General features: G+C 41.6%; 1 protein-coding gene across 1 annotated transcript in view; it reads right to left on the bottom strand.

Annotated features, from left to right (window-relative positions):
• Positions 1–9,440: 9,440 nt before the first annotated feature.
• SEMA5B (semaphorin 5B) overlaps positions 9,441–25,663 on the bottom strand; it is a 506,709-nt gene continuing 490,486 nt past the window's right edge. Inside the window, exon 19 of the mRNA XM_048484504.1 lies at positions 9,441–14,347. Within this exon, the coding sequence (XP_048340461.1) occupies positions 14,192–14,347 (156 nt within the window). The 3' untranslated portion in view covers positions 9,441–14,191. The remainder of the gene's footprint in view (positions 14,348–25,663) is intronic.

The raw sequence follows: 25,663 nt of genomic DNA, 5'->3' as shown, positions 1-25,663 counted from the left end.
TGGGTGGTTTCATCAGGAGAGTCTCCTGAAGATGGTTTCATCAGGAGAGTCTCCTGAAGATAGTCTAAAATTTTGGTACTGTTAGCTTAAACATTGCTACCCTGAGATGCACCCTCAAATTTTCCCCAGGTTCTCTCTTTAAATCCACCCCCTTTGGAATGGATTCAAAAGGAGAATCTGGGCTCCCCAGATTTAAAAAAAACATTGAAAGTATTGTTGAAGGCTTTCACAATCAGATTCAACTGGTTGTTGTGGGTTTTACAGGCTGTGTGGCAGTGGTCTGGTAGACCTTGTTCCTAACGTTTCGCCTGCATCTGTGGCTGGCATCTTCAGAGGTGTATCACAGAGAGATGTCTGGACACAGTGTATAACAGACTTCTCTCTGTGATACACCTCTGAAGATACCTGCCACAGATGCAGGTGAAACATTAGGAACAAGATCTACCAGACCACGGCCACGCAGCCCCGAAAACCCACAACAACCAACATTGAAAACGATGCTGTTTGGTGGGTGGGTGGGGAATCTACCCTGAAACAGCATCACTTCCAATGTTGCTTAAACTAGGGAGCCCAGAGTCTCCCTTTAAGGTGTATTTAAAAGGAGAATCTGGGCTCTCCATTTTAAACAAACTTAATAGTGATGCTGTTTCAGGGTGGATTTCTCTCCCTTCAAAAATAGCATCACTTTCAATGTTTAAGCTAGGGAGCCCTGGGTTTGTTCAGATTTGTGTGTTGGGGCATGTTCTATAATGTGATAGTGACTTTGAGATGACCTGGTGCAAAAATGTTGTTGGTCGTGGTGGGGGAGGGTGGCTGCCCATATGGGGTGGTGGGTGCAAAACTCAGATTTTGTCCCAGGCTCCATGTGCCCTAGCTACGCCTCTGACTAAAATCTTTGCTTTCAGGGTTTACATTTTTTATTTAGAAATTAGTTCTGGTTGCTAGGCCCTTTAGTTCTCATTGCTAGTCAACAACAGAGTTTCAGAAAATTGCAGTTTGAGTTGCATATCTTCATAGCTATTGAAAGAAATTTGGCTACCTCCACGTTGTATGAGGTAAATCGTCTAAAAGATAGGGCACTATTTCCTTGATGGTAAACAAGGTAACCTGTTTTAACAGTGGTCTGATAAATATTCCCCAGTGGTGTAAGTTGAACTCACAGTAGAGTAGCATATGTGCCATGGTTTCAAGTTGTCTCTGAGAACAGGGGCAAAGTCTTTCACTATGACGTATGTGCAAATACCTAACCAACGGGTGGCTGCAAGGAGAATATTAAAGCGAGCCAACATAGTTAGATGACTAGCTTAATTTACCTAAAATGCAAATTAATAAATTCTTACTTACTTTAAATATACTGCTCAGACAGTTAATTTGGCTCTGAACAATTATGAATTCAGCTGTAATTTGTTTGAAGTTCTACTTTGTTAATTGTATAATTTTTCATTATTTATTCTCAACCAAATATTAAAATACTGACCTAAACTTGAACTAAACATTTTGCTCACACAGCACTAAAGTATAAGCAAATTTAGAAATTATCTTGGAAATATTGTCCTGAAACAAGAAGGATTTTTGCCTTAGTTTCCAATCTTCTGTTTACAAGAATAAGAGGTCCAAATGGAAGTGTTAAAATGTAAAATGGAGTTATTTTAGTTTCATTTCATGTTTTTGTGTTGCAGCTGTAATATTCCAGGCTGGTGGAGTGGAGAGATGAAATCCGAGACTGTAATAAACACCTGTCCTAGTCATATGAATAAGCCTTATTATATTTGCTGCAGTTGAGTCACTGTTTCCCATAGAGAGAGCAGATTGCAGTGTGTAAAAGAATGTGCATATAAATCTTCTGCTTCTGTTGAAGAGGAGTTGGTTTTTATACCCTGCTTTTTTCTACCCTGTCTCAAAGCAGTTTACAAACTCATTCTCTTCCTCTTCCCATAACAGGTATCTTGTGAGTAGGTGGGGCTCAGAGAGTTCTGAAAGAACTGTAACTAGCCCAAGGTCACCCAGCAGGCTTCATGTGGAGGAGTAGGGAAATAAACCTGGTTCACAAGATTAGAGTCCACCACTCTTCACCAGTACACCACACTGGGTTGGCAGAGTACTTGATGTGCACATCAAGTCTTCTATGACTTCAAAATCGGTAAGTACGTTGGGGTAAGTATATTTTCATTCATACTATCTAGATGAAAGTTAACTGTCCAGTCCACAATCTCATAGGAATTCATGGGCCATGAATCGAAAAATATATGCATAATGCATATATCACTACATGCAATTCTGAAATAGGCTGTAATGTGGCTTAAACATATACACAATGAGATCAGGGATAGATTGTATTTTTCTGCAAACATAAGGTTTACAAAAACCCAAATAGGCGAAGCTTAACTAGAAAAGAACCAAAAAAGTGGGGGGTGGGAGAAAAAAAGGGGAGTGACTAGCAGGAGGACTAGTAGCCTCCAAAACTCCCCTTTTGGATGGTTAGAATATAATCTTTCAGCCATGGGACTGGACCATGCCATTTAGCTAATATATTCTAATATAGCATTTCACAGGTTGCATTTGCACTGTCAACAGAGGCCAAAGAAATCCTCTGTGTGGTATGAAAACAAATAAATTGTGTGCCAAGGTAGCTGGCAAATGCACATTTTGAAATACAGTGTCTTTAAAATTCTTCTATGGGATACTGTATATACTCATGTATGAGTCGAGTTTTTCAGCACATTTTTTGTGCTGAAAAAGCCCCCCTCGACTTATACACGAGTCAGGTGTAGTTTAAAATTTTTTTAGGGTTTTTATTTTGTCGACCACCAGGGGGCGCAGTTTTTAAGCTAGTGGCACCAAAATTTCAGTGTCACTCCTGATGATACCAGCCAAGTTTGATAAAGTTTGGTTCAGGGGGTCCCAAGTTATGGACCCCCAAAGGGGGTGCCCCATCCCACATTGTTTCCAATGGGAGCTAATAGTAGATGGGGCTACATTTGGAGGATCCATAACTTTGGACCCCTTGAACCAAACTTCACTAAACCTGGGTGGTATCATCAGGATAATCTCTTGCTGATACCAGCCAGGTTTGGTGATGTTTGGTTCAGGGGGTCCAAAGTTATGTGGGTGCTCCCATCCCCCATTGTTTCCAATGGAAGCTAATAGTAGATGGGTCCATTTTGAGGATGGGTCCATTTTGACAGGTTGTGTGAATGTTCCTTCTAAAATGACACCTGCCATGTGCAATTTTAAAAATATGTACACTAAAAATAATGAACTGTTCTTTTAAAATTCAGGGTAGTTTTGAGTCACAGTGAACAGGCATGTTCATTTCAATTTTTATTGTAAGATCCATTGTTTAAAACCCTTCCTTATAAAAAAGCTAAGGTTTTTGTACTTTTAAAGTTATTGTTGGTACCATATTGTTCTTGTTGACCCTCTTTTCCACTTACAGAGCTAGTTTACTGTTTCTCTTTGAAATAAATAATAAACCTACTGATGCCCAAATTAATGTAATTTTATTGGTATCTATTTTTATTTTTGAAATTTACCAGTAGCTGCTGCATTTCCCACCCTCGACTTATACGCGAGTCAATAAGTTTTCCCAGTTTTTTGTGGTAAAATTAGGTGCCTCGACTTATATGCAGGTCGACTTATACACGAGTGTACACGATAAGTTAAATATCCCATCTTTTCTACACCTCTGAGGGGCACTACTCTATCGCATAACACAAATGCTAATTTAATCAGTAACTATTCGATTATACAGATAACAGAATTCGTCATTTGTGTGAAAGGCTGGAACCAACATGAAGGCAATAAGCAAAGACAAATATTGATAAATTCCTGTCGCAATAAAAACCCAATTCTCATGGTTAGCAGGTTGTTGGGTTTTATTTCTGAATTATTCTTTACATAGTACAATATATAAAAATACAGCGAAGGCCAGCCCCAAAATTCACAGTGTCTAAAGGCAGTGGTTACTTTAGAAAGTCTAAATCACCTTTATTCTAACAGTATAATTGTGTTTAGTTGCATAGGAAAGGTGATATGCCTTCATAACAGACTCCAGTAATACTTCCCACTATACTTTTCTTTATATTCTGAATAGATCAGATCATTCTGTTTTTTTTTCTGCTTCAGCTGCAAAACTGAGCTGAAGTATTTCCTGTCTATCTCCTGTTTGGCTCCCCCCGTGTTTCTTCGTTTGAAAATGAATTGGATGACATGTCAAACATGCATGCGATTGGATAGTGCTTGCACAGCTGATTGGTTTCAGAATTTTTTAAAAAAATATTTTTACCCCTTATTTTTGGTGAATTCTTTGTGACCTCCCCAGAATGCCTGGCAAGCTAGATGCTTAACAAACACAGACATTTTGTTATGTAGCGTTGTCTTTGTAACGACTTGCAGTGCACAAAGGCTCTGAATGGTGGGTTACTATATTCACAATGGCAAACTCATGCTATGGAGGAAAACTTAAGCTTGGTTTAAGGATGAGAATTTCTGAGTTGCTGCTAGAAGTCAAACTCAGTCAAGCTTCTGAGATTTAAAGAGGAGACATGTAATCATTGCTAGCCATCTCTTCTGAGCTGCAAGTTCTCAACTATAACTGTGGATTCAATGGGGGGTGGGGTATTTAAATGGCTGAGCGAGATTATGCTAAAAATACAGATTTCTTTAGACATTCAAGTCAAAGGCCAGATATCAAAAACAGTTTATAAACCAATAATTGAATACTCGCTGTGAATACTCTCCTCTGAGCACAAGAAGCCATCTTCTGGGTGATTTCAACTAATCAATTAGGGAGGCAGATAACAAATTCTTCCTGTTTGGCTTGGGATCATCCCTTTCCTCTCAGCTTGGAACACTTAAAACAGCAGTCAATTGTAATATAATTATCTAAATAGAAAATATTGAAAGGAAATATCAACAGGAAAGAACTGAAGCAACGGTTGAGCAGCAGATAAGGATAGTAAAAGGAAAAAACAATGAAACAGAAAGGCAAGATGTGCTCAGAGGAGAAGGACCCTTCACAGTGAGTATCCAGTGGTCATTCTCCCTCAGAGCCAGGAGGTATCTTCTGTGATCTTCTTAGACGCAGTAAATCTATACTATGAGTGGGTCACCGTTGCAGAATCCTGAATGTGCTGTAACATCCTCCTACCAAAGGTATTTAGCAGAACTGTAAGTATTTATTCTGTAGTGTCAGATGAAGGTCATGATGGACAACCATGGGGCAGCTCTATAAATTTCCTCAACAGAAACTTTCTTCATGAAGGCTGCATTTGTGGCTGCGCTTCTGATGGAATGGGCCATTGGGTACCTCAATAAGCTGTGCTGTCTAGGTCTCAATACAGTTGTTGAGGCATTGGTTGATAACTGATGCCGATATTTTACAACCTAGGTTGGGAGGAGAAACCGAAATAAACAGGGCCTCCATCTTTCTGACAGGCTGAGTCCAAATTAGATATGTCTTGAGGGCTCTTCTCATGTCCAAGATGTGTCACACCTGTTCTTTTGAGTGCTTTGAATCCAGATAAAAGAATGGAAGGGATCCAGGCAAAAGAATGGAAGGAAAATCTCCTGCTATCAGTGGAATTTAGAGTCTATTTTTGGCCAGAATGCTGGATCAGTTCTCAGGACTTTATTCTTATGGAATCTGCACACATTCTGAGACCATTCTAGCTAAGGTGACAGCCACCAAGAATACAGTCTACATTCTTAGAAATTTCAAGAAGATTTCCCTGATAGGCTTGAAGGGAGGTTTCATCAAAGCTTTTTAACATCTACGGCGGGGAAATAATGAATAGAAGTATTGTCGAAGGCTTTCACGGCCGGAATCACTTGGGTGCTGTGTGGTTTCTTTTGGGTGCTGTGTGGTTTTTTCTGTGTGGAAAAAATCAGCAAACTCAAACTCAACCCCAATGACAAACTGATCAGTTTTGATGTGGTGTCCCTATTCACCAAGGTCCCCATAGCAGACACCATGACACTCATTAACCAGAAATTCCCAAAAGACATCACAGCCCTGTTTCAACATTGTCTCACTACTAGCTACTTCCAGTGGGATAATGAATACTATGAACAGAAAGATGGGGTAGCCATGGGTAGCCCTCTTAGCCCTGGAATAGCTAATTTTTATATGGAACATTTTGAGAAACAAGCCCTGAAAACAGCACCAAAAAAGCCCACCATATGGTTCCGTTATGTGGATGACACATTCACCATTTGGAGCCACGGAGAAGAAGAACTAAACAAGTTCCAGGACCATATCAACAAGATCCACCCAAACATCCAATTTACTATGGAGAAAGAAAATGAAGGAAAACTGCCATTTTTAGATGTTTTAGTCATCCGCAAACCAAACCAGCAATTGGGACACACAGTATACAGAAAACCTACACACACACACAGATATCTACACAAAAACTCCAATCACCATCCAGGGCAAAAAAGGAGCACCATAAAAACTTTGGTACATCAAGGCAAACAGAATCTGTGAACCTCACCTCCTACAAGATGAATTGAATCACCTAAACAGGGCTCTACAGGCTAATGGTTACTCTAATACAGAAATCAGAAGGGCTACAAGACCAAGAACAAGCCACATGAACAAAGATAAAGAGCCATCTAGAGGGAAAGTGTTCTTACCATACATCAAGGGAACCACTGCTCGCATAGGAAAACTGATGAAGAAGCACACTCAACAAACAATCTACAGACCCACTAAGAAAATTCAACAGATGCTACTGCTCAGCAAAGGATAAGAGGGATCCTTTAGCTACTGCAGGAGCTCTATCAGATACCATGCAGCTGTGGACAAGTCTACATAGGGAAACCACCAAACGCAGCTCTCAGACATGTATCAAAGAACACGAAAGGCACTGCAGACTATTTCAGCCAGAAAAATCAGCAATAGCAGAACACATGATAAACCAACCTGGACATAGAATATTATTTGAAAAAACAGAAATTCTGGACCACTCTGAAAAGCCACTACGTCAGACTACACAGAGAAGCAATTGAAATCCATAAGCACATGGACAATTTTAACAGGAAGGAAGAAACTATGAAAATGAACAGAACTTGGCTGCCAGTGTTGAAAAATACTAGAGTCAAGACAGTGTCTAACCAGCTCCACACAAACACAGGATGACCATAGACAAAAGAAACAAAGGCCAGGATACTTCTATTCAGATGCTCCCACCAGTGACCTTGCTATCTCCAGTGTTACGCCCATGCTATAGTCTTCATTGTTACTCATACTTCTATTCAGATGCCCTCAACTATTGACCTGGCTGCCTTCTTTGTTACTCACAGACAAGGTTTCTCCACCCACCCTGGACACTCCAACAGATATATATACTCCACTTGCTTTCCCAACATCAGATCCTCTGAAGATGCCAGCCACAGATGCAGGCGAAACGTCAGGAGAGAATGCTGCTAGAACACGGCCATACAGCCCGGAAACCACACAGCACCCAATGAATAGAAGGTCAATCCTGGACTAGGGCGCTCTTCAGGAATCTCTGAATAAATCACTGTTTTGTGGTCACCCAGCTGTCAATCTGAGAAATGACCATTTCCAGAACAGCCACCTATCTTTTAAGAGTGGCTGTTCATAAACTGGACTGAAGACCCTCCTGCAGGAATTCCAGAATTGACTGGCTGAAGAATTCAAAGGATCTATCTATTTCCTCCTGCACCACCTGATGAACCCCATCCAAGTAAAACTGTAGATGTGATTTGTGCACTTCTTTTAGATGCAAGCAAGGCATTGGTGATATCCTTGCTGTATCCCAGACTCAAGAGGAGCTCCTTCTCAACTTCCACACAGTCAGTTGCTATTTGATGGCTATGGATGAAGAATAGGCCCTTGGTGCATCATGCCTCAATGGAATGGGAGCCTAAGTGGTGGTATAGACAACATCGGAGGTCAGAAACTAGGGTCTCCTGAGCCAAAAAGGAACCATGACCACCATGTACTGTTCTCTGATTTTTCTGATGTTTGGGAATGATAGGGATTGGTGGAAAGGCATACAGGAGACCTTGAGGCTGGTGAGAAGTTAGGAGATCTGTTCCCTTTGCTCTGGGGTGGTAGAAGCGAGTGAAGAATGTCCTGGTCTGATGGTTCGATGGAGATGCACCAGACTAACAGCAACCCTAGGTGAAAAGTTTTCAGCTGAAACAGATTCTTCTCCAGGGCTCCCTCTCCCATCATGATGTTTTGGTGGCTCAGCCAATCTGCCTCAGTGTTCTCTGAGCCCTTTATGTGCTCTGCTGTTATAGACTGTAGGTTTCCTCTAACGATCAGAGAATTTTAGAGGCCTCCTTACGGAGGGCAGATTATCTTGACTACCCTTGTTTCTTTAGGTAGGTCTTCGTGGAGACATTATCTGTGTGAATTAGAACATGGGGATGATGCACATGCTCCCAGAAGCTCAGCAGGGCTAGAAATCTGGCACAAAGCTCTAGTTCCGTGGTGGCGAACCTTTGGCACTCCAGATGTTATGGACTACAATTCCCATCAGCCCCTGCCAGCATGGCCAATTGACCATGCTGGCAGGGGCTGATGGGAATTGTAGTCCATAACATCTGGAGTGCCAAAGGTTCGCCACCACTGCTCTAGTTGGTTGATGGGGAGATGTGTCTCTCTGTCCAGATGTCTTGTCAGTTCACATTCCTGCAGCCTCAATGTGTGTCAGAAAAAACAGGGACAGCCCAGAGAAGGTAAAGAGACCGAATGGAGTAGAAGAAATTAGGGTAAGAATAAGTAGAAGAGTAAATGGAAAGTAGAGAAGGCAACCAAGCTAGCTGCAACTCCCTATGAGGCACATAAAGAACAGAAAGGAAGGGGGATGATCCCAAGCTAAACAGGAAGAATTTGTTTCCTGCCAACCTGATTGGTTAGTTGGAATCACCCAGAAGATTTTCACTGGCTCAGAGGGAGGAAAAACCCCTAGTCAACCTTAGAGCAAATCAACATTTTGGAATTTCTCAGGGCAAGTTCCCGCTATCCTGTACAAGAGCCACAATTAAAGTATGGTAATAAATCACTGCAAAATAGGTTGTGCTTTTCAAAGTCAATCTACAGGTGACTACTGAAGTGTGTTTATGGGGAAAGCCTCTGCTACTGTCTCAAACAACATGTGTGGACATTATGTTGGTATTTCAAAGCTGTATTAAAAGATCTGTGTTAATATTTTTGTATTCATGTCCTGTATGAAGGATTCCTTTTCCACACACCGCAGTGAAATTGAGTGGGTATCAGTACGCAACTTGGTAGCTTCTCTACATGAAACGTACCATGTGGAAAGCAAAGCTGAAGTTTTGCAGTAAGTAGGCAATGACACGTGAATTACGGATCCCAATTGTGTGTTTATTATTCCTACCTGCAACTTCATTTTGTTTTCGCACATGCTATGCTGATAATTAAAAACAATAGGACAAATATACTAAGTCAACTTGGGCTGTTTATTCATAAAATATGAGCAAATACAAACATTGTTTACTTTGCCATTCTTAACAGGAATGGATTTTGTGGGCTGGGGAAGATGAACAGATCTAGCTACAAAAGTCAACTTCTCCATTTTCATTAAACAAACAAAAAATCATTTATCTAGAAAAAAGCAAGTGTACTGTTAAAACCTCCTCATTCTCCTTTGACATCTGTCCCCAAGTTCCAGGGCTGCTTATATTATTCTAAATTTATTCTTAAGATATTCTGAAGTACATGTGCCGTGTGTGTTTCAAATACACACAAACACACATATACTAGCTGATTATAAGGACTTTGTAAGCATTACAGTTCTATCCTGCATCTGTAAGAAAAATCTCACATTTGGTATGGCTAATGTACTGGTCTATTAACAGTTTAAGCTCAGAATTTTAAAAAAATTCCCATCTTTAGATTTTGTAATGCTAGGGCTCCAGTTATTCCACTTCTTCCTACACCAGTCTTTCCTATTTGTTTTTTCATTCTCTAAAGAAAGCAATAAGGCAGTAGGTAGACTTATACAACTTAGAAGTTGACCGCAATGCAAGTTCCACTTTACAGCGGCATGACCTCTGTATCCAAAGATGTCTTCCCTGTTTGAACATGCACACTGTTATGAAACAGGGTAGTTTTAAACTGGTTTCCCAGTTTAATGATGAATTCTCTGGATACCTCTGAGATAATACATGAAACTGCTGCTTGGTTCATTGCCCTGGCAGCTCAATAACAGGAGCAAATATACTCAGTTGAGCCTAGTTGCATCATAGCGCACCACTCATGTCCTTTGTACTCCAGTGGGCCTTCACTGAACTAAATGGCCACACTGCAAACAGCCTCTGATCTTGCCAGGGAATGTCTTGAAGAGGCAAGTGGGATAGGTCAATTCAGCAGGATCAGCCTATCAAACATTCTAGTCACTTCCCTTAAGACCCCAAACACACACACACCCCTCAGTTCTCCTGCCGTGTGGGCTGTGCCATCGATTTAAATGTATTATTATTTATTTATTTAATTTGTATACCGCCCGATCCCCGAAGGGGATCTTTAGAGATATACTATATCTTTAGAGATATACTGTGAATTCAAACTTTTTTTTGTTCAAGTACTTGTATAGAGCTCATTCAGCTGGCACTGGAATAGACAAGGCAGTTTTTTCTGATTGGAAAAGGTAGCGGGTGCCTGTAAGAAATCACTAGTTCAGAGGGAAGGAGAGCAAGTGTGATGGTTGTACCAACGCCGTGTCATCCCTGCTGCATAATGGTCATGAAACAAGAGAATGATCCAAAAGCAAAAGGCACACACACACACACACACACACGATGGTAGTCTTGCATAGTTATGTGAACTGATGACAATTAGGATTATGAAAAATATGCTGTCCTACTCAAATATAAAAATCTACACTTTCTAAGGAAAGCAAAGTGCTACCTGGCCTCCAAAAGCTGATCCATCAAGTAGAATCCTCAGCAGAGTTCACATTATTTGGACCTCAGTTCAGACACAATGTGCATGGAGTTCACCCTCGGGATGGCTCACCATCCTCCTACCAAACAATCACGGCTCAAGCTTTGCTTTTGTTTTTTTTACACAGCTTGACTGACTGAATGGTTTAGCTGCGTCAGTGTCACTCAGATAAGTTGTGTTATGATTTTAAAAGCTGGAGAGACTTCAAGTCTGCTAGGAATACAGCTCATTGGCTTTCAATGGTAGAAACTGATGTATCTCTTGATTGTGGGAGTGGGTCACAGTCCAGACTGTGCATGAACCATGGCCAGTCTCTGTATTTATTAGCTTCTCCCTTTACCAAACAACTGCTACTTCTGGATATACCCTCCCCTTCAATTTTCAACAGCAGCATTGTGATGCACTGTAGATCACTCCTCTTTTTAAAAAACAACAATCAAAAGCCTCCCTGAGTGGGAAAAGCTTCTTAAGTTGAGGATGGTGTCATTCACTATAGTATTTGCATGCAGCTGTCCAATGAAGAGCCAGGCCATATCTTCATCCAATACTAGCACATAAGCTTGGTTTCTGTTCTAAAAAGCCAGCAGAAAATTGATACCAGAACCAAATGCATTGCAATGGCCTGGACAATAGGTGATTTGAGCCACTGAAAAGGTCCAGCAAGAGTAACATTCCAATCCACCATGTTCATTAGAAGCATGATGACCAAAGCAGTCAGTCACCTTAAAGGCCAGGGATACAAGTCGGTCTTTAGCCTGCCATATGCTAGACAGCCCAAAGGTAAGTCATCTCTCAGGTCTGCTTTAAAGAATTGTACTCTCTATGCAAACCAACAAGGATAAGCCTTCACACTCCTTTTGCTTGGCTTTCTGGTCATGCGGAACTTGCACACTGAAAACGGGACAGCAAGTAAGAGTTTTTGAGACAGTATAATTATTCCTCTTCAGGGCCTGGTAAAAATGAACTGGACTAGTCTGATTAAAACATCTAAATTGATTAGTGGCACTGGATGAACAAGAATATATAAAATAAGAAATGAAAATCAAGTCATTTTATAAGTTGGAAAACAACCTACCTTATTACATGGCAAAACCCAAACAAGCAAAAAGTAATGGAAAAAATAATGAATGGAACAGTTTGTTTATTCTTGCTTCTGGGAACTGTTGCAAAATTAATTAGTTTTGCAACAAACTCTCCACAATGCTTGGATCAGTTTCCTTGATCTAAGGATTGATGGGAACTCTGATATGTACCTGCATCAAGAGTTAAAAAGAAGATGTGCATTCACTTTTCTCTCCAGCATGACAAACTTAAGCTCTAGAACACACACAACAGTGTCCCTGTATGGCGAGGGATGGGGATCTGCATATGTGTCTGTAGCAACGTAAGTTCTCAATCAGTGTCAGCTAAAAAAATATATTAGAGAAGCAAATCTAATTCCAGAATAATCACGCCCATGCTTCTATTCAACCTACTATGGCCACTGAAATTGGTCACAATTTAGGCACCAATGTTTACTAGTAGACTTTATGACTTGTGTTTGTTGACATCATCACTGGATCTTCTTCCCTTTCAAAAAAGTGGACAGTTTGGCTCATCAACAGAACAGCTTACCAGTTCCCATTTTCTGCTGTACAAATGGATGTGTTGTACTCTGCCACGTCTCAGTTTATTCCTCTAAAAGGTGTTTTCAAAACAACAGAAACCATGGACCTGTTACTGACTGCCGGACAGTAACCCCAACTTTAAACGAAATGGCTTGATAGTTTTCCAAGCCATCTGGAAACAGAGATGGTCACTGCTGAAAGATGCAAAAGAGAATCCCAAGCTCTGGCAGTGCTCTTCATTCATGCACAATTGGCTCACACTCTTTATCACATGCTCTGTAAAGTGGCATTCTCTTAGCACCAGGAGTTCATTAAAATGTATATATATACACACACCAATAAACGCTGAATGACAGTGGAAAACTTGCTTATATGGCCAAACACACTGGATGAAATTATCTATTAAAGCACAGGTGACAGATAAGACTTCCTGCTAGACATCAATGTCAGACATTCATCTGGCCGTAGACATGGCTTCTGCACTGGTCTAACAGTCACACATACACACAGAATTACATTTCAAGGCTGGACTGACTGTTTAATGATGCTACAGACTGCAGGTAAACAACTGTAGCATAATCACACTTTTGTTTTCTTTTTGCTCAGAAACTGTAGAAGATTGGCTATTGATGGTGCACATTGTACTTTCATGGAGTGCTGGCTGGAAGACACTAGCGGAATCTGCAGCAGGCATTCTGGGTTAGGCTATATTATGGAAACAATCTTTAGAGATATACTGTGAATTCAAACTTTTTTTTGTTCAAGTGAATAAAAAAATATAAAAAATAAAATTGGCATTTGCACAAAAGCCTGGTGATTTCAACAGACATTAGGACCACCCATATCACAGTTCCTTAAGAGGCTACTGGAATCAAAATTAGAAGAGAGTGGGGGGTTTCTTGTTTCCTAGCAGGATACTCGATGGCTCTTTGCCCACTATTTTTTTCCCAGTGGGATAAAGCCATATCTCATTCACCGGAAAGCCATGTTAACATCTTGTTTCTTTTTCCTCCAAATGATGACTGGAAATGTTTCCAGTGCTTCTTTTGTAAATCTCACCAGACTCGTTTTCACCATAGGTTGCATATATTGCTCCGTGTTGCAGGAAAATTTGATGATGCGATGATCAACCCCAAAGCTGGAAAACCAAAATCTTTTACCATGATGGTTCCATAAGGCTTGCCATGTGGATAATGTTCATGGTCCCATTAATCTATAGGCATACAAACGATGTGTATCAAAGCATTGGTGGTATTGTCTATAGATGTCTACTGAATTTCTGAGAAAGTGGTGGGTAGCCATGTACCATTTCCCACAAACATAACACATTTTGGTTGATTCCTGGACAACGTTGGCACCCTCCAAAAAGGATAACTGCCATCCATAAATATCCATAGCAGTAAGTGCTACCTCTAACTGTGGACCTCTCAAAATTCCTAGTCAGGACAGTACATCAACAGTGGGACAACCTAAAGAGATGTGCTGCTCAAAAGTAAGCCCACTGATAAAAGATAAAATAAAAGGCCCACTGTATAATATTTACATCTAGAGATTGGGCCAGTATTTGGTCCATAAACTCAATTTTAAAAAATAAAAATCATATAAGAAGCCATCCAGTTCCTGGAGAATCTGTCCATCATCAGCTGTTAGTAAAGGTCCTTCCAGGGGAGGCCTCAGGCCTGTAGTCATATTTATTCAGTGTACTGGGATAATAGGTTGTTGTGTACACATTTGTTTGTTGCAAAGGGTAGAAGTTGGTTCTGTCATCCGGTATCAAATTATTCTTGTTAAGTGTCTGTAGGGGAAAAAAAACAAAAGATATTTATACAGCATATGTCACTTTTTGACCCTTTCACTCATTTCATTCTCTAGCACCACTTTCTGTTAGTACCTTCTCTACATCTGAGATAACAAAATGTGCTTGGTGATTCTGTATGGAGCTCTCCTGTGGATGAGACCACAGCTTCTTTGGCTCTGCCACTGCTTTGGGGAATCTGACCCAAGCCACAAAGATACAGGGATGTCCCTAGAAGCTCTTATCAAGACGACATGGTATTGGGCAGCCATCATCAACTTTGCTAGTCATTATCTCACAGCCATGCTGGGTCTGAGAAGTAATAAATGGTTCCCTTTTACTTCTTTAACTGTTTCTCCCTCCCAGTAGCAACATACCAACGGACATTTCTTTTCATTCTGGAAGAACAGGTGCACATTTACCTGATCTCCATCTCCACTGGTAGATATCCAGGTTTGGACCCCCCGATATTAAGTGTGTCACTTCTGTAAGCTACAGCATAAGTAACAAGGCATGGTCACATTTGAGGGCAAAAAAAGTTTCTGAAGAAAGTTAGCAACCAACTTACAAGTAGTTGTCAATAGCGTGAAGAAAAAAATGGAGGTGAAATGCAGGTGTGCTTTTAACTAAGGGATTTTCACCCTTATTTTCATTGAACCATACCCACTGAACTATTCTCAGTCCCTCCCCTCCCAAGTATAAACATTAATTGTCCGTAATAGATATTCTACAGGAAGAGATGAAGACCCAGTTTAGGGAGAACAGGCTGCTGTAAAAGGTTTACCTATTGTCCAATAAAAACAACAGTAGGGGAAGTCTTTCTAAAATAAGGTGGATGTTATTTGAACCTATATTCAAATATTACCAAAGCATTTGTTCTCAGGGAAGAGAATGTGTGTTTGAACTACTGTCATCCTATTTAGGATGCATCATTGTCTTCACCTTCAGTTATCTAGCCTCATTGAAAACAGGCACAGGATTTAGTCACAACTAATTAAGGTTCCATTTATTTCAGAACTTAGTTGAAATTAACTACTGTTGCATTTTTATCAATTAACTACTGTTGCATTGTTATCAAGTTCATGGAGAAGACAGATGAAACTATAAATTACAGTTTAGTCTGCTTTTACTCTAAGGCGCATAGGGAGGTGCACACAATTCTCTAGTCTTCAGAACAACTCTGAAAGGAATATTAAGCTAAGAGGCAGTGGCTACCCAGAAAGTGATGACCAAGTAAGTGTCACAGTTTAGCGGAAATTTGAGCTCACCCCTATCCCACTCCCCACACTGGCTCTAGTATGCCATTCTAGTCACTGACTATGGAGCACATATGCATTCTGACATTATCACTGACAGTTTGACTTGAGCTATACGGCAGCCAGCTTGAGGCACTTTACATAGTAACAGAGGCTCCTAGACTTTGTGCTTACTGATTCACATGCAGGGCTTGCAAAGCAGTAATTTATTTCCTAGGCAAGAGCTGTTCAGGAATGCAGATGCATGCATAATCAGCTGGGCCTTTCAAAATGTTACCTCCAACGTGTAAAGTGCCTAAGTACATTTCAGCAACCTCCATGTGGTCCTGTTTCCCTGAAGCATTTGTGGGTTCTTGATGTTTCACCACAGGCATCCCCACTTCCTGCTTCCATGACACAGAACAGAAATGTGCCCACCTCTGCTACAGGGGAATTGCTCCAATTCATTCTTATGTTCAAACAGTCTGAAGGGCAAATTAAGTGAGTCATTCTTAATGGTTTCTTTTCCCTGTTTCAATGGGGAAGAGATCTACAGATCTAACAAACAAATAAATATTAATATGAACTGGGGAAGGCGGGGCTGGAGAAAGAGTTTTTAACCCATCCTTACCCACTTTGTAGTTGCTGTTTGTGCTGACAGTTCCATGCTGGGGCAAACAGGTCTGGAGCAGAGGTCTGCAACCTGCAGCTCTCCAGATGTTCATGGACTTCAAATCCCATCAGCCCCTGCCAGCATGGCCATCCTAGCAGGGGCTGATGGGAATTGTAGTCCATAAACATCTGGAGAGCCACAGGTTGCAGACCCCTGGGGTTAATTATATTGCAAAACCATCACAGATAGGAAGGTTTAAATGGTTACTCCTTCAGTGCTGCAGTCCCAATCCTCTCCACAACGAGCAATTAACAGAAACATAATGAGATGGGAGAGCTCGTCATGGATCTCCATTGTCTCATCTGGCTACATATCCCCTTCGAGTATAATTTTCTCCTTCCCTCAAAGCACATTTTTCACTGCTGCTGTTCTATGTAAGGCCAAAATTAAATGACTACATAAAAGTACATTAAATCAGAAGCTGCTGGAGGGACGTGTTCAGCACTGCAATTTGAAACCATGCCCAAGAGATGGCCAAGAGATGAACAACCGGGCCCATAGCGGAAATAAAGTGTCTTTTTAAAAAATCCAGCCATCACCTAGAAATCAAAAATCTAGAGCTTGCAGAAATAATAAGCCGATCTGACTGGTAGGCAGGTGCTCAGAACCGAAGTATGAAAGTTTTTCCGAAGGGAAAGTGATTGAAGCCCCACAGCATGCAAATGACGACAGAAATGGTTTGTGGAGGTGGTTAACACCACCATCATAAAAAGGCAGAGGAGAAGGAGGACAAAGAATAAACAGATGTAAGAGAAGTATTAGGCTGTCACAAAGAAGAAAGCGGATGAAAAGCTCACTTAATTCTCTAGAACTATCTGAATATGCCAGACATGGGGTTCGGCCTGGGTGAAGTGCATTTTTCCTTACCATGCCACCATCTCAGCAAAAGTTTAAATACAACGTCACTACCTTAAGTCCCAGACTTCACAGACTGGGTCCTAATGAGGAGTTACAAAATCATACTTCTCATCTTCCTCAGACTTCAATACATGCAAACTGCAGGATATCCTATAAAACCCTGAAAGCCATTAGGCTCAGTGTTTCATTAGCAAGCTTTGCATTTGCAACTCCCCTCTCTCCTTTACTGCTTAGTGATAACTCTTAATTAACGGGATTCAACAACTGTTCCTTTGCTTCCTTGTATTCGGAAAGGGTCCCGGATGTCTTCACTGAATGCAGTACAAACACATACTTCAAAATCTCATGCAGTTAAGCAAAAGAAGAAGTTTTTTAGTTAAAGGCAGAGTCATAGAGAAAGGTCCAAACAAGCCATATCAGCTTGCAAACATCTTTATGTTCTCTGGCAAATATAAGATTTGGCTTGTTGTTCCTAAAAAAAATTATTTGGAAGTAGGCCATAATTTCCATGGAACTTACTTTGATATGATTATGACTCATACTCCAGTCTGGAGTCCCAAATATGTTCCAGTACACTTACAAGGATCTTGTGTATCTAGGCTACCCCTTTAATATCAATGAAGGGATAAGTTCAACATATAAAGCATGATTTCTGAAATTAAAATAGAGAAGGAACCCATTTTGGACATGGAAATGTCAAACCTTCAATGCTGGAATGATGATGCCGCATGTAGATATGTAGATAGAGGTAATACAGTGACATCCATAAATATTGGAGTTTTATTCTCAGGGCTCTTGGTTTCAGAAAGTTCACCTCCCTACCTGCATGGTCACTTGACATTTTGAATTACACTCCCCTCTCTATCCACACTCATATTGGACGAAATCTGGGTAGACCATCTGTGATGGACTGCTGATTAAGGATTAATTTTAAAGTGCAGTTCTGTCGGTGTAAAAGGAATGTAAGGAGTTGTATAGTCGAAGGCTTTCACGGCCGGAATCACTGGGGTGCTGTTTGGTTTCTGGGCTGTATGGCGGTGTTCTAGCAGCATTCTCTCCTGACGTTTTGCCTGCATCTGTGGCTGGCATCTTCAGAGGATCTGATAGTAGGAATGGAAAGCAAGTGGAGTATATATACTGTGAGGTCAAAAGGTGAGGCCATCTGAATAGAGTAGCCTGGCATGTGAGTCACAAAGGAGTCTGTAGCGTGTGAGTAACAATGAAGATGGCAAGGTCAATAGGTGAATGCATCTGAATAGAAGTATCCTGGTCTTTGTTCCCTTTGATTGCTGTTGTCTATAGTTGTCCTGTGTTTGTGTGGAGCTGATTAGTCACTGTCTTGATTCTAGAGTTTTTCAAAACTGGCAGCCAAATTCTGTTCTTTTTCATGGTTTCTTCCCTTCCTGCTGAAATTGTCCATGTGCTTCTGTGAATTTCAATGGCTTCTCTGTGTAGTCTGACGTAGTAGTTGTCAGAGTGGTCCAGAATTTCTGTGTTTTTCTAAATAATCATTTTGTGTCCAGGTTGTTTTATTATGTGTTGCTGCTACTTGGCTGGATTTTTTTCTGGCTTCGAAATTAGTCTGCAGTGCCTTTCGTGGTTCTTTTGATCTCGTGGTCTGCTTGGCAGCTGTGTTTGAGTGAGTTCCTATGTAGACTTGTCCACAGCTACATGGTATGTGGTAGACTCCTGCAGTAGCTAGAGGATCCCTCTTATCCTTTGCTGAACGTAGCATTTGTTGAATTTTCTTGGTGAGTCTGTAGATTGTTTGTAGGTTATGTTTCTTCATCAGTTTTCCTATGCGGTCAGTGGTTCCCTTGATGTATGGTAAGAACACTTTCCCTCAAGATGGCTCTTTATCTTTCTCACAGAGAAAAAAGAGGGAAAGTGTTCTTACCATACATCAAGACAGCACCCCAATGTAAGGAGTTAATTCGGAGCGCCATCTGATCAGCTGGCTGGCACTGCAGCTGTTTAAAAAGCCAGAGGGTGAGTGTTCATGAGGAGAGAAGGAAGAAGCTCTCAGAACTGAGAGAAGGAGCGAGATTTGGTTCTCAAGAGGCTTGATAGCCGGCTTTTGTTGAAGGACCAAGAAGACCAGGCTGAATGTGAACCCTGAGCCAAGGTCCTAGGGAAACATCATCACAAGGGCAATACTTAAATCACATGGAAGGCTTGTTTGTAGGTCCCTGCAGAAAAAGCATCTAGATATGGGACAGTGAAGTTTCTGAGGATGTGTACTATTTAATTAACAGAATCAGGATAATGATTGGGGATGATTGAGGGATTGGAGCACCTTCCTTATGAGGATAGGCTGCAGTGTTTGGGACTCTTTAGATTGGAGAGGAGACGTCTGAGGGGGGATATGATTGAAGTCTATACAATTATGCTGACAGAGAGAAATTTTTATCTCTTTCTCACAATACTTAGAACCAGGGGGCATACATTGAAAATGCTGGGGGGAAGAATTAGGACTAATAAAATGAAACATTTTTTCACGCAACGTGTGATTTGGTGTTTGGAATATGCTGCCACAGGAGGTGGTGATGGCCGCTAACCTGTGCTTTAAAAAGCTTTAAAAAGGGCTTAGGCAGATTTATGGAGGAGAAGTCGATGTATGGCTACCAATCTTGATCCTCTTTGATCTGAGATTGCAAATGCCTTAGCAGACCAGGTGCTCAGGAGCAGTAGCAGCAGAAGGCCATTGCTTTCACATCCTGCATGTGAGCTCCCAAAGGCACCTGGTGGCCACTGCGAGTAGCAGAGTGCTGGACTAGATGGACTCTGGTCTGATCCAGCAGGCTTGTTCTTACATTCTTAGGAGTGGGTTTCCGGGTGGAATACCCCACAGCCTGCTCTAGGAAGCCCAACGTGCCTCACTTTTGGTGAAAGAAGTTGGTTATTTAAGTATCTGTGAAGGAAAGATTTTCCCTGTGAAGGAAGTTCAGTAAAACTGTTAAAACTAAGCCAGAGAACTGTTTGAAAACGATAATAGAATATCTGAAACAACTAAAGTGTTTAGTAAAATATTCCTGCCACAGAGAAAAAGAAAAGTTTAATTATTTCTGTAACTTATTTTCTTGTAATTCTATAAATAAACATTTCATCTTCGTTTGCCTGTTAATAAGCCTCAAGTCAAGAGTCATTTAAGGGTGCACTAATCCAGCCTGAAAAGCGCAGTCAGTTTTGGAGGGAAAAGTAAAAATCCCCTCACAGAGCTATCAATATACCCAAGAAGTGGCAGTTAGAGTAAGGCTGGCAGGAACTCCTGAGGGGTCTTAGGTGTGTTCCTGTTCGGTCTGTGCTAGTTGACTGTTACATCATCATTTGAAGAATGGTGTGTTTTTCACATGTAGTTTGAGTTTCGATTTGTAAACAGGTAAGGAAGAAGATCTACTGTTAAAGATATAAGAGCAGTGGCCTGGAGAAAAAAGTTTATCTTGTTATTAATAAAGCTCTGTCATGTTTATTTCCTGTATCTATCCATCTTTGGCTCTCAAAGGGTAGCTCAGCAAATTACTCCCCATCCAAAACCCCATTACTCAATGGAATGGTTGTGCACTGTACAAACTTTTTTTTCTTCCTTAAGATGTATTTTACTGCATGACATTTGCATATGAGTATCAAGTACCTGCTGAAGAGAAGCAATTGCTTTCTCTTTTCTGTAATTCTCTCTCTCTCTTTCTCTTAAATATATTTAGTATGGGTTGAATGCAATTATCCTCAAGTAGAGTTCCACTTGAAGAATGGAGCCTTCTCTCTTACTACTGTAGCCTACCATACCCCTTGATGAAGTACTTCCTTCAGCATTTGAGGACCTATAGGAAAAATGCTGGGTGAATTGTGGAGGGAAGGTGAAAATCACCCCCTTTCCGTTCCTGTGCCAGTGGAAGAAAACTGTAGCATCCAAAACTGTATCCTTCATGGAGTTTTTATTGAAGTTAATGATCAGCTCCACAGCCGTCAAGTGCTCCCAAACTATTCAGTGGGTCCCTACAACATAGTGTGTCTTCATATAAGGTGTTTTGAGGCATTTGTTTATAAAATGCTCATTGTTGCACAACAAGTCATGAAACATTTAAAACCAAAGACAGGCATTGTTTATGCTGTTTCATGGCTATCATCTCAAGTCAAAGAAATTTTGCATATTTCTGAAGCACTATATAAGCACACAAAACCTGTTTAAAAGCAGTAAATAGATTGGAGGGGGGGGGGGGGATAAGAAAACATACCAGTATAAAAAAAACTGATATATAGAGTCTCCAGAATGGAAGGGTCTTCCTCCAAAACTGCTTTCTGATATTTTTTAAAGTGGAGATGCTAGAGACCAAACTTGGGGCCTTAGGCATGCGAACTGTGTACTGTACCACCAAGCCAATACTCTGTACTAGTATCACCAGTACTCTGAAATACTAGGATCCACATCCAGCCAGAAAGCGAAATAATAAAAAGCCCTAATCTCCTCCCCCCCTTTTAATGCTAAACCTGAAGTCATACACTGTGATTTGTGCTTGCTGATAGTCACCACAGGTTCTCTGCTTCCAATTGCAGGACAGCAACCTGCAAAGATGCTGAGTTGGGGAATAGCTGTTAATATTCCACAGAAACCTGACAGAGACAAACATTCAAAGCCTTAAGTGGCAGCATTCGCTGATCTAAAATAAGACACATGTGACTAGCCTGACTGGGTCACTGCTGCCATAAGGTAATGACACCTCTGTGAGATGCATTGGTGTTCCTGCCAGTGTAATCTTCACTGCATGAGAGCCACTCCCCCCTAGCATGGCTGACTGCTCAATTTGACTCGAACTATTGAATTAAAGAGGGTCAGGGGAAGACACTAATAGCTTTTGACTAAGCTGTGCAGCTAAATCCTTTTTGTTCCTCCTCAGTAGGCATTCTTGCTTTCCCTTCCTAGCAGGCTTTATGTAAATTGAGCATCCCTTGAAGTAATATTTAAAGCTGTGGGAATAATACAGTTAAAAGAATGCCGCTCTCCTACATAGCTCCCTTCAAACATCCCTACCCACCTATTTCCTTTTCATGCCCCCCTCCTCCAAAACATGTATTGCCACTCAAGTAGTGAACGTTCTTAAATACCGTTTGGTATGAGGTAAAAAAATATTTCTTACACATGAAATTCGCCAATGTTTCAATCTGATTTATTATTTTTAAGGGAGGCAGGGATTGATGCATGAAGTAGTAGATTGCTAATCTAATTGATTTCCTCCACTAAGGCTGCAATTCTAAATATATTTACAGGGAAGTAAGCCAGCCCCATAATGATTGCATTATGATTGCATTGTAACTCCCTGAAAGGAAGGGACAGGCAGAAAACAAAAACTTATATCACAGAAAAAAGTTTCAGCATTTCAAGAACTTTAGTGAGGTTGGCTGACTTTTGATTAATGCCTCAATTGCATACAATTACTGGCTCAAATTAATACAGAAGGTTCACCAAGACAGAAGAGAAGGTCATGCTTCTAGACATATCACTGCTTTTGCCAAGCTACACATGGGGATAGAAGAGCAAGAAAGGAAGAAAGCCAGTGAAATTGAACAAGCAGCATAGCAAATTAAAAGATAGAGGATTGCCATCTTGTGCTCTCCAAGAGATAGAAGGACAATTATCTACAATTGCATTTCTGGCCTAACCATGCACTGCTCCTGGGAGTGGATAGTATGTTTTGCTATCTCTGCCTTGGCAAAAATAGAATTTTAAAAGTGTTATTTTCTGCAGCAGTAAAAATGACCATCCACAAGGGAACTAGACGTTAAGAATTCGGATAATGCTTTGGAACATCACATCTCCTTTCTAGTTTTATTTCTCATTTCACAGTATGAGGGTGCACAGATTTTTTCTAAGATTACCACTTAATCCGAAAAGATTATTTTGGGGGGAGGGGAGGGGAGAGAAGAGTCTCTGTGTTCCCATCTCCAGCAGGGATATTTTGCTACAGCAAAGGATTTTGGATGACTAATGAACTACATGTCATATTAGCCAGTATTCCTTTTGCCAATGGTACTGCACTTAGCTGATGCAACTGAAGCTCATGATGTTATAATGTCCTCTTGGCTACCACTTCTTCAGTTCCTTCTCCCCAACTCACTGTTGCTTTCCCAAAGCACTTTTTCACAGCTGACTTCTGGTGACCCTGTAAGGTTTTCAAGGCAAGAGAAGTGTGGAGGTGGTTTGCCATTGACAGCCTCTGCGTCACGACTGTGGTATTTGTTGGAGGCCTCCCATCCAAATACTAGCCAGGGTAAGGGCAGAGAGTGTGACCGGCCCAAGATCACCAAGCAAGTTTCCATGGCATGAGTGGGGATTTGAACCTGAGCGTCATGGCCAGCCCCCTGCCCTGCTTCTGGTACCTCATCTGACAGCAAGGGGACCTTGCATGGCTTCCAGAGCAAGGCCAGCCTCTCACCCTCAGCCCCTCATCAGACAGCCAACACACATTTTATGGCTTTGAAAGTGATGCCCACTTCTCCACCCTGCCCTCAACGTCTCCACCGACAGCGGGGAAACATTCCACGGTTTTGAAAGAGAGGTGGAGCCTGATGACAGCAGCAGCAGCCAGGATGAAGAAGAAGCAGCAACTGTTAGTAGGGATGCGTTGGGATGTTTAGATCTGCCAATGGGAGATCAGTTGGTCATGCAGGCGCATCATGAAGCATTAGCTGGCAATGACGGTTCCAAGCCAGAACTGTCTTACTGGCTCCCCGGCAATCCTACCCTCTCTTAGAAAATGCTGTCAGCACCCAGAGCAAACCCCCCCCCCCCCCGCCTCCAGCCCACAATCTCCATTGGAATGACGATGACATCGGCTCCATTCCAACCGGGCCGAGCGCCAACAGGCAGCTAGATCATCAGGCTAGTAGTTGTAAGTGGCTCACAGTAATCAGTTCTAAAGAACAAGGGGGAGGGCGGTATATAAATATAACCAATAAAATAAATACATAATAGATGGCATAATCCATGCCCCTGGCCGATAAATGAGAGGCTAAAAATGGCTGCCTCTCTGCAGAAGGCAATGCATCACCTTGTCTTCCTATTTCCTGCACTGTCTAGTTTTTCCCTTCTTTTTTCCCTTCTAATCCTGCCTGCCTATAATCCTGACAACCTCTTAACTTGCAGACTGTGCACCTTTGGCTTCAGCCATCTCCAGCTCTCCTTAAACTTTCCTTCTTTGTTCTGCTCAGCAGGAAAGGGCAAGCTCCCATCTTGAACCTCCTCCTGAAACTGCCTGGGATGCACAGATGGGATTCCAATCATTATGGTCGGCTTTGCTATACTACCAGGGAGAGAGTAATTTTTTTTTCTTTTCATCTCCTATGAGATTCAACAAATAGAATGAGTCATTGCAGCATGGCAGTTCCATTCACAGGTATTCAACATTTTGATGTATAGGTGTGGCATTACAGAGATGTGTCCTGTGCCTAATCCTTTGTAAAAGTTGGAGTGGTTGTCACCAGCAAATTCTCTAAATCAAACGTGTTGCATAAGGAAATACTTTTAGACAGTCTTGCAGGGACTATACATATGCCATGTTTGGAGATTTTTCTAGAATACATTTATGTATTTATTTTCTCAGGGAGTTTCAGGAAATGTACGTGGGATTCCCAGGAGGTCTTCCATGTGGGCACTGACCAGATCCAAGCTGCTTAGCTTGTACCCTGCCACCCAAATGATTTTCAACTCTGTTCTGCCTAATTCCTAACAGGAGTCCTGGCATGAGCTGAAGAAATATACGTTCATGCAAGCAGAAGTGGATGCATATGGATTTCATCCTCATTCTTCACCTGCAGCTTTCCTCACCACAGCCCAATCTGTTATAGTCCTCTAAAGTTACATGACGCTGGTGGGGGAGCACCAAGTCCTACAACAGTAAGGGAATTGGGAACATCTGAGACAGCTGAATAAGCCTTTTGCCAAACATTTGTCTGCAGAGGCAGAGCTCCAAGGGAGCAGGGGGTGCACGATGCATTGGGCGTGCACCCCCGCGGGGGTGTGGCGAGGGCGTTCTGGGGCGGGACGCTCCAGTGCACCACTGAACCAGGCACTTTCCCCCCTTGCTACACCTCTCATTGTCCGTCTCCTTTTGTATTTAACTTATTTAGTGAGGTTTGAGTATGACCAGAGGCACAAGCCAAAGGGCTCTTGGTCGTACCTCACATCCCATGGTTTGCAGCCTGTGTCCTTGTATGAGATGTGCCTGATGCTGCTTAATCTATCCATAAATGATCTTCTATATATGGGTGACTGATAAGATGGCAAAATTTGTGGATGACCCACTAATATTCACAACAGTGACTGTGGCAATTCCGAACACGGGGCTGCAGAGAGCTCCGAAAGGATCACTCTGAAACTATGTGGTACGGCAATAATTCCAGAACAGCCTTAACTTGTTGCAGCAAAAATCAGCCAGCTGTCTGGTTGCACCTTAAAGGCAAAAGCGTCAACTCACCAGAGAAAGCAGGCTCTCAATCCCACCAGAGTTTATGCCCCAACAAATTTGTCTGTCTTCAGCAGGGTGAAAGAAAATCAAT

The sequence above is a fragment of the Sphaerodactylus townsendi genome, linkage group LG02 (genome assembly GCF_021028975.2).
Source record: "Sphaerodactylus townsendi isolate TG3544 linkage group LG02, MPM_Stown_v2.3, whole genome shotgun sequence".
Classification (NCBI taxonomy): Eukaryota; Metazoa; Chordata; class Lepidosauria; order Squamata; family Sphaerodactylidae; genus Sphaerodactylus; species Sphaerodactylus townsendi.
This window is presented reverse-complemented; position numbering and strand designations above follow the sequence as displayed.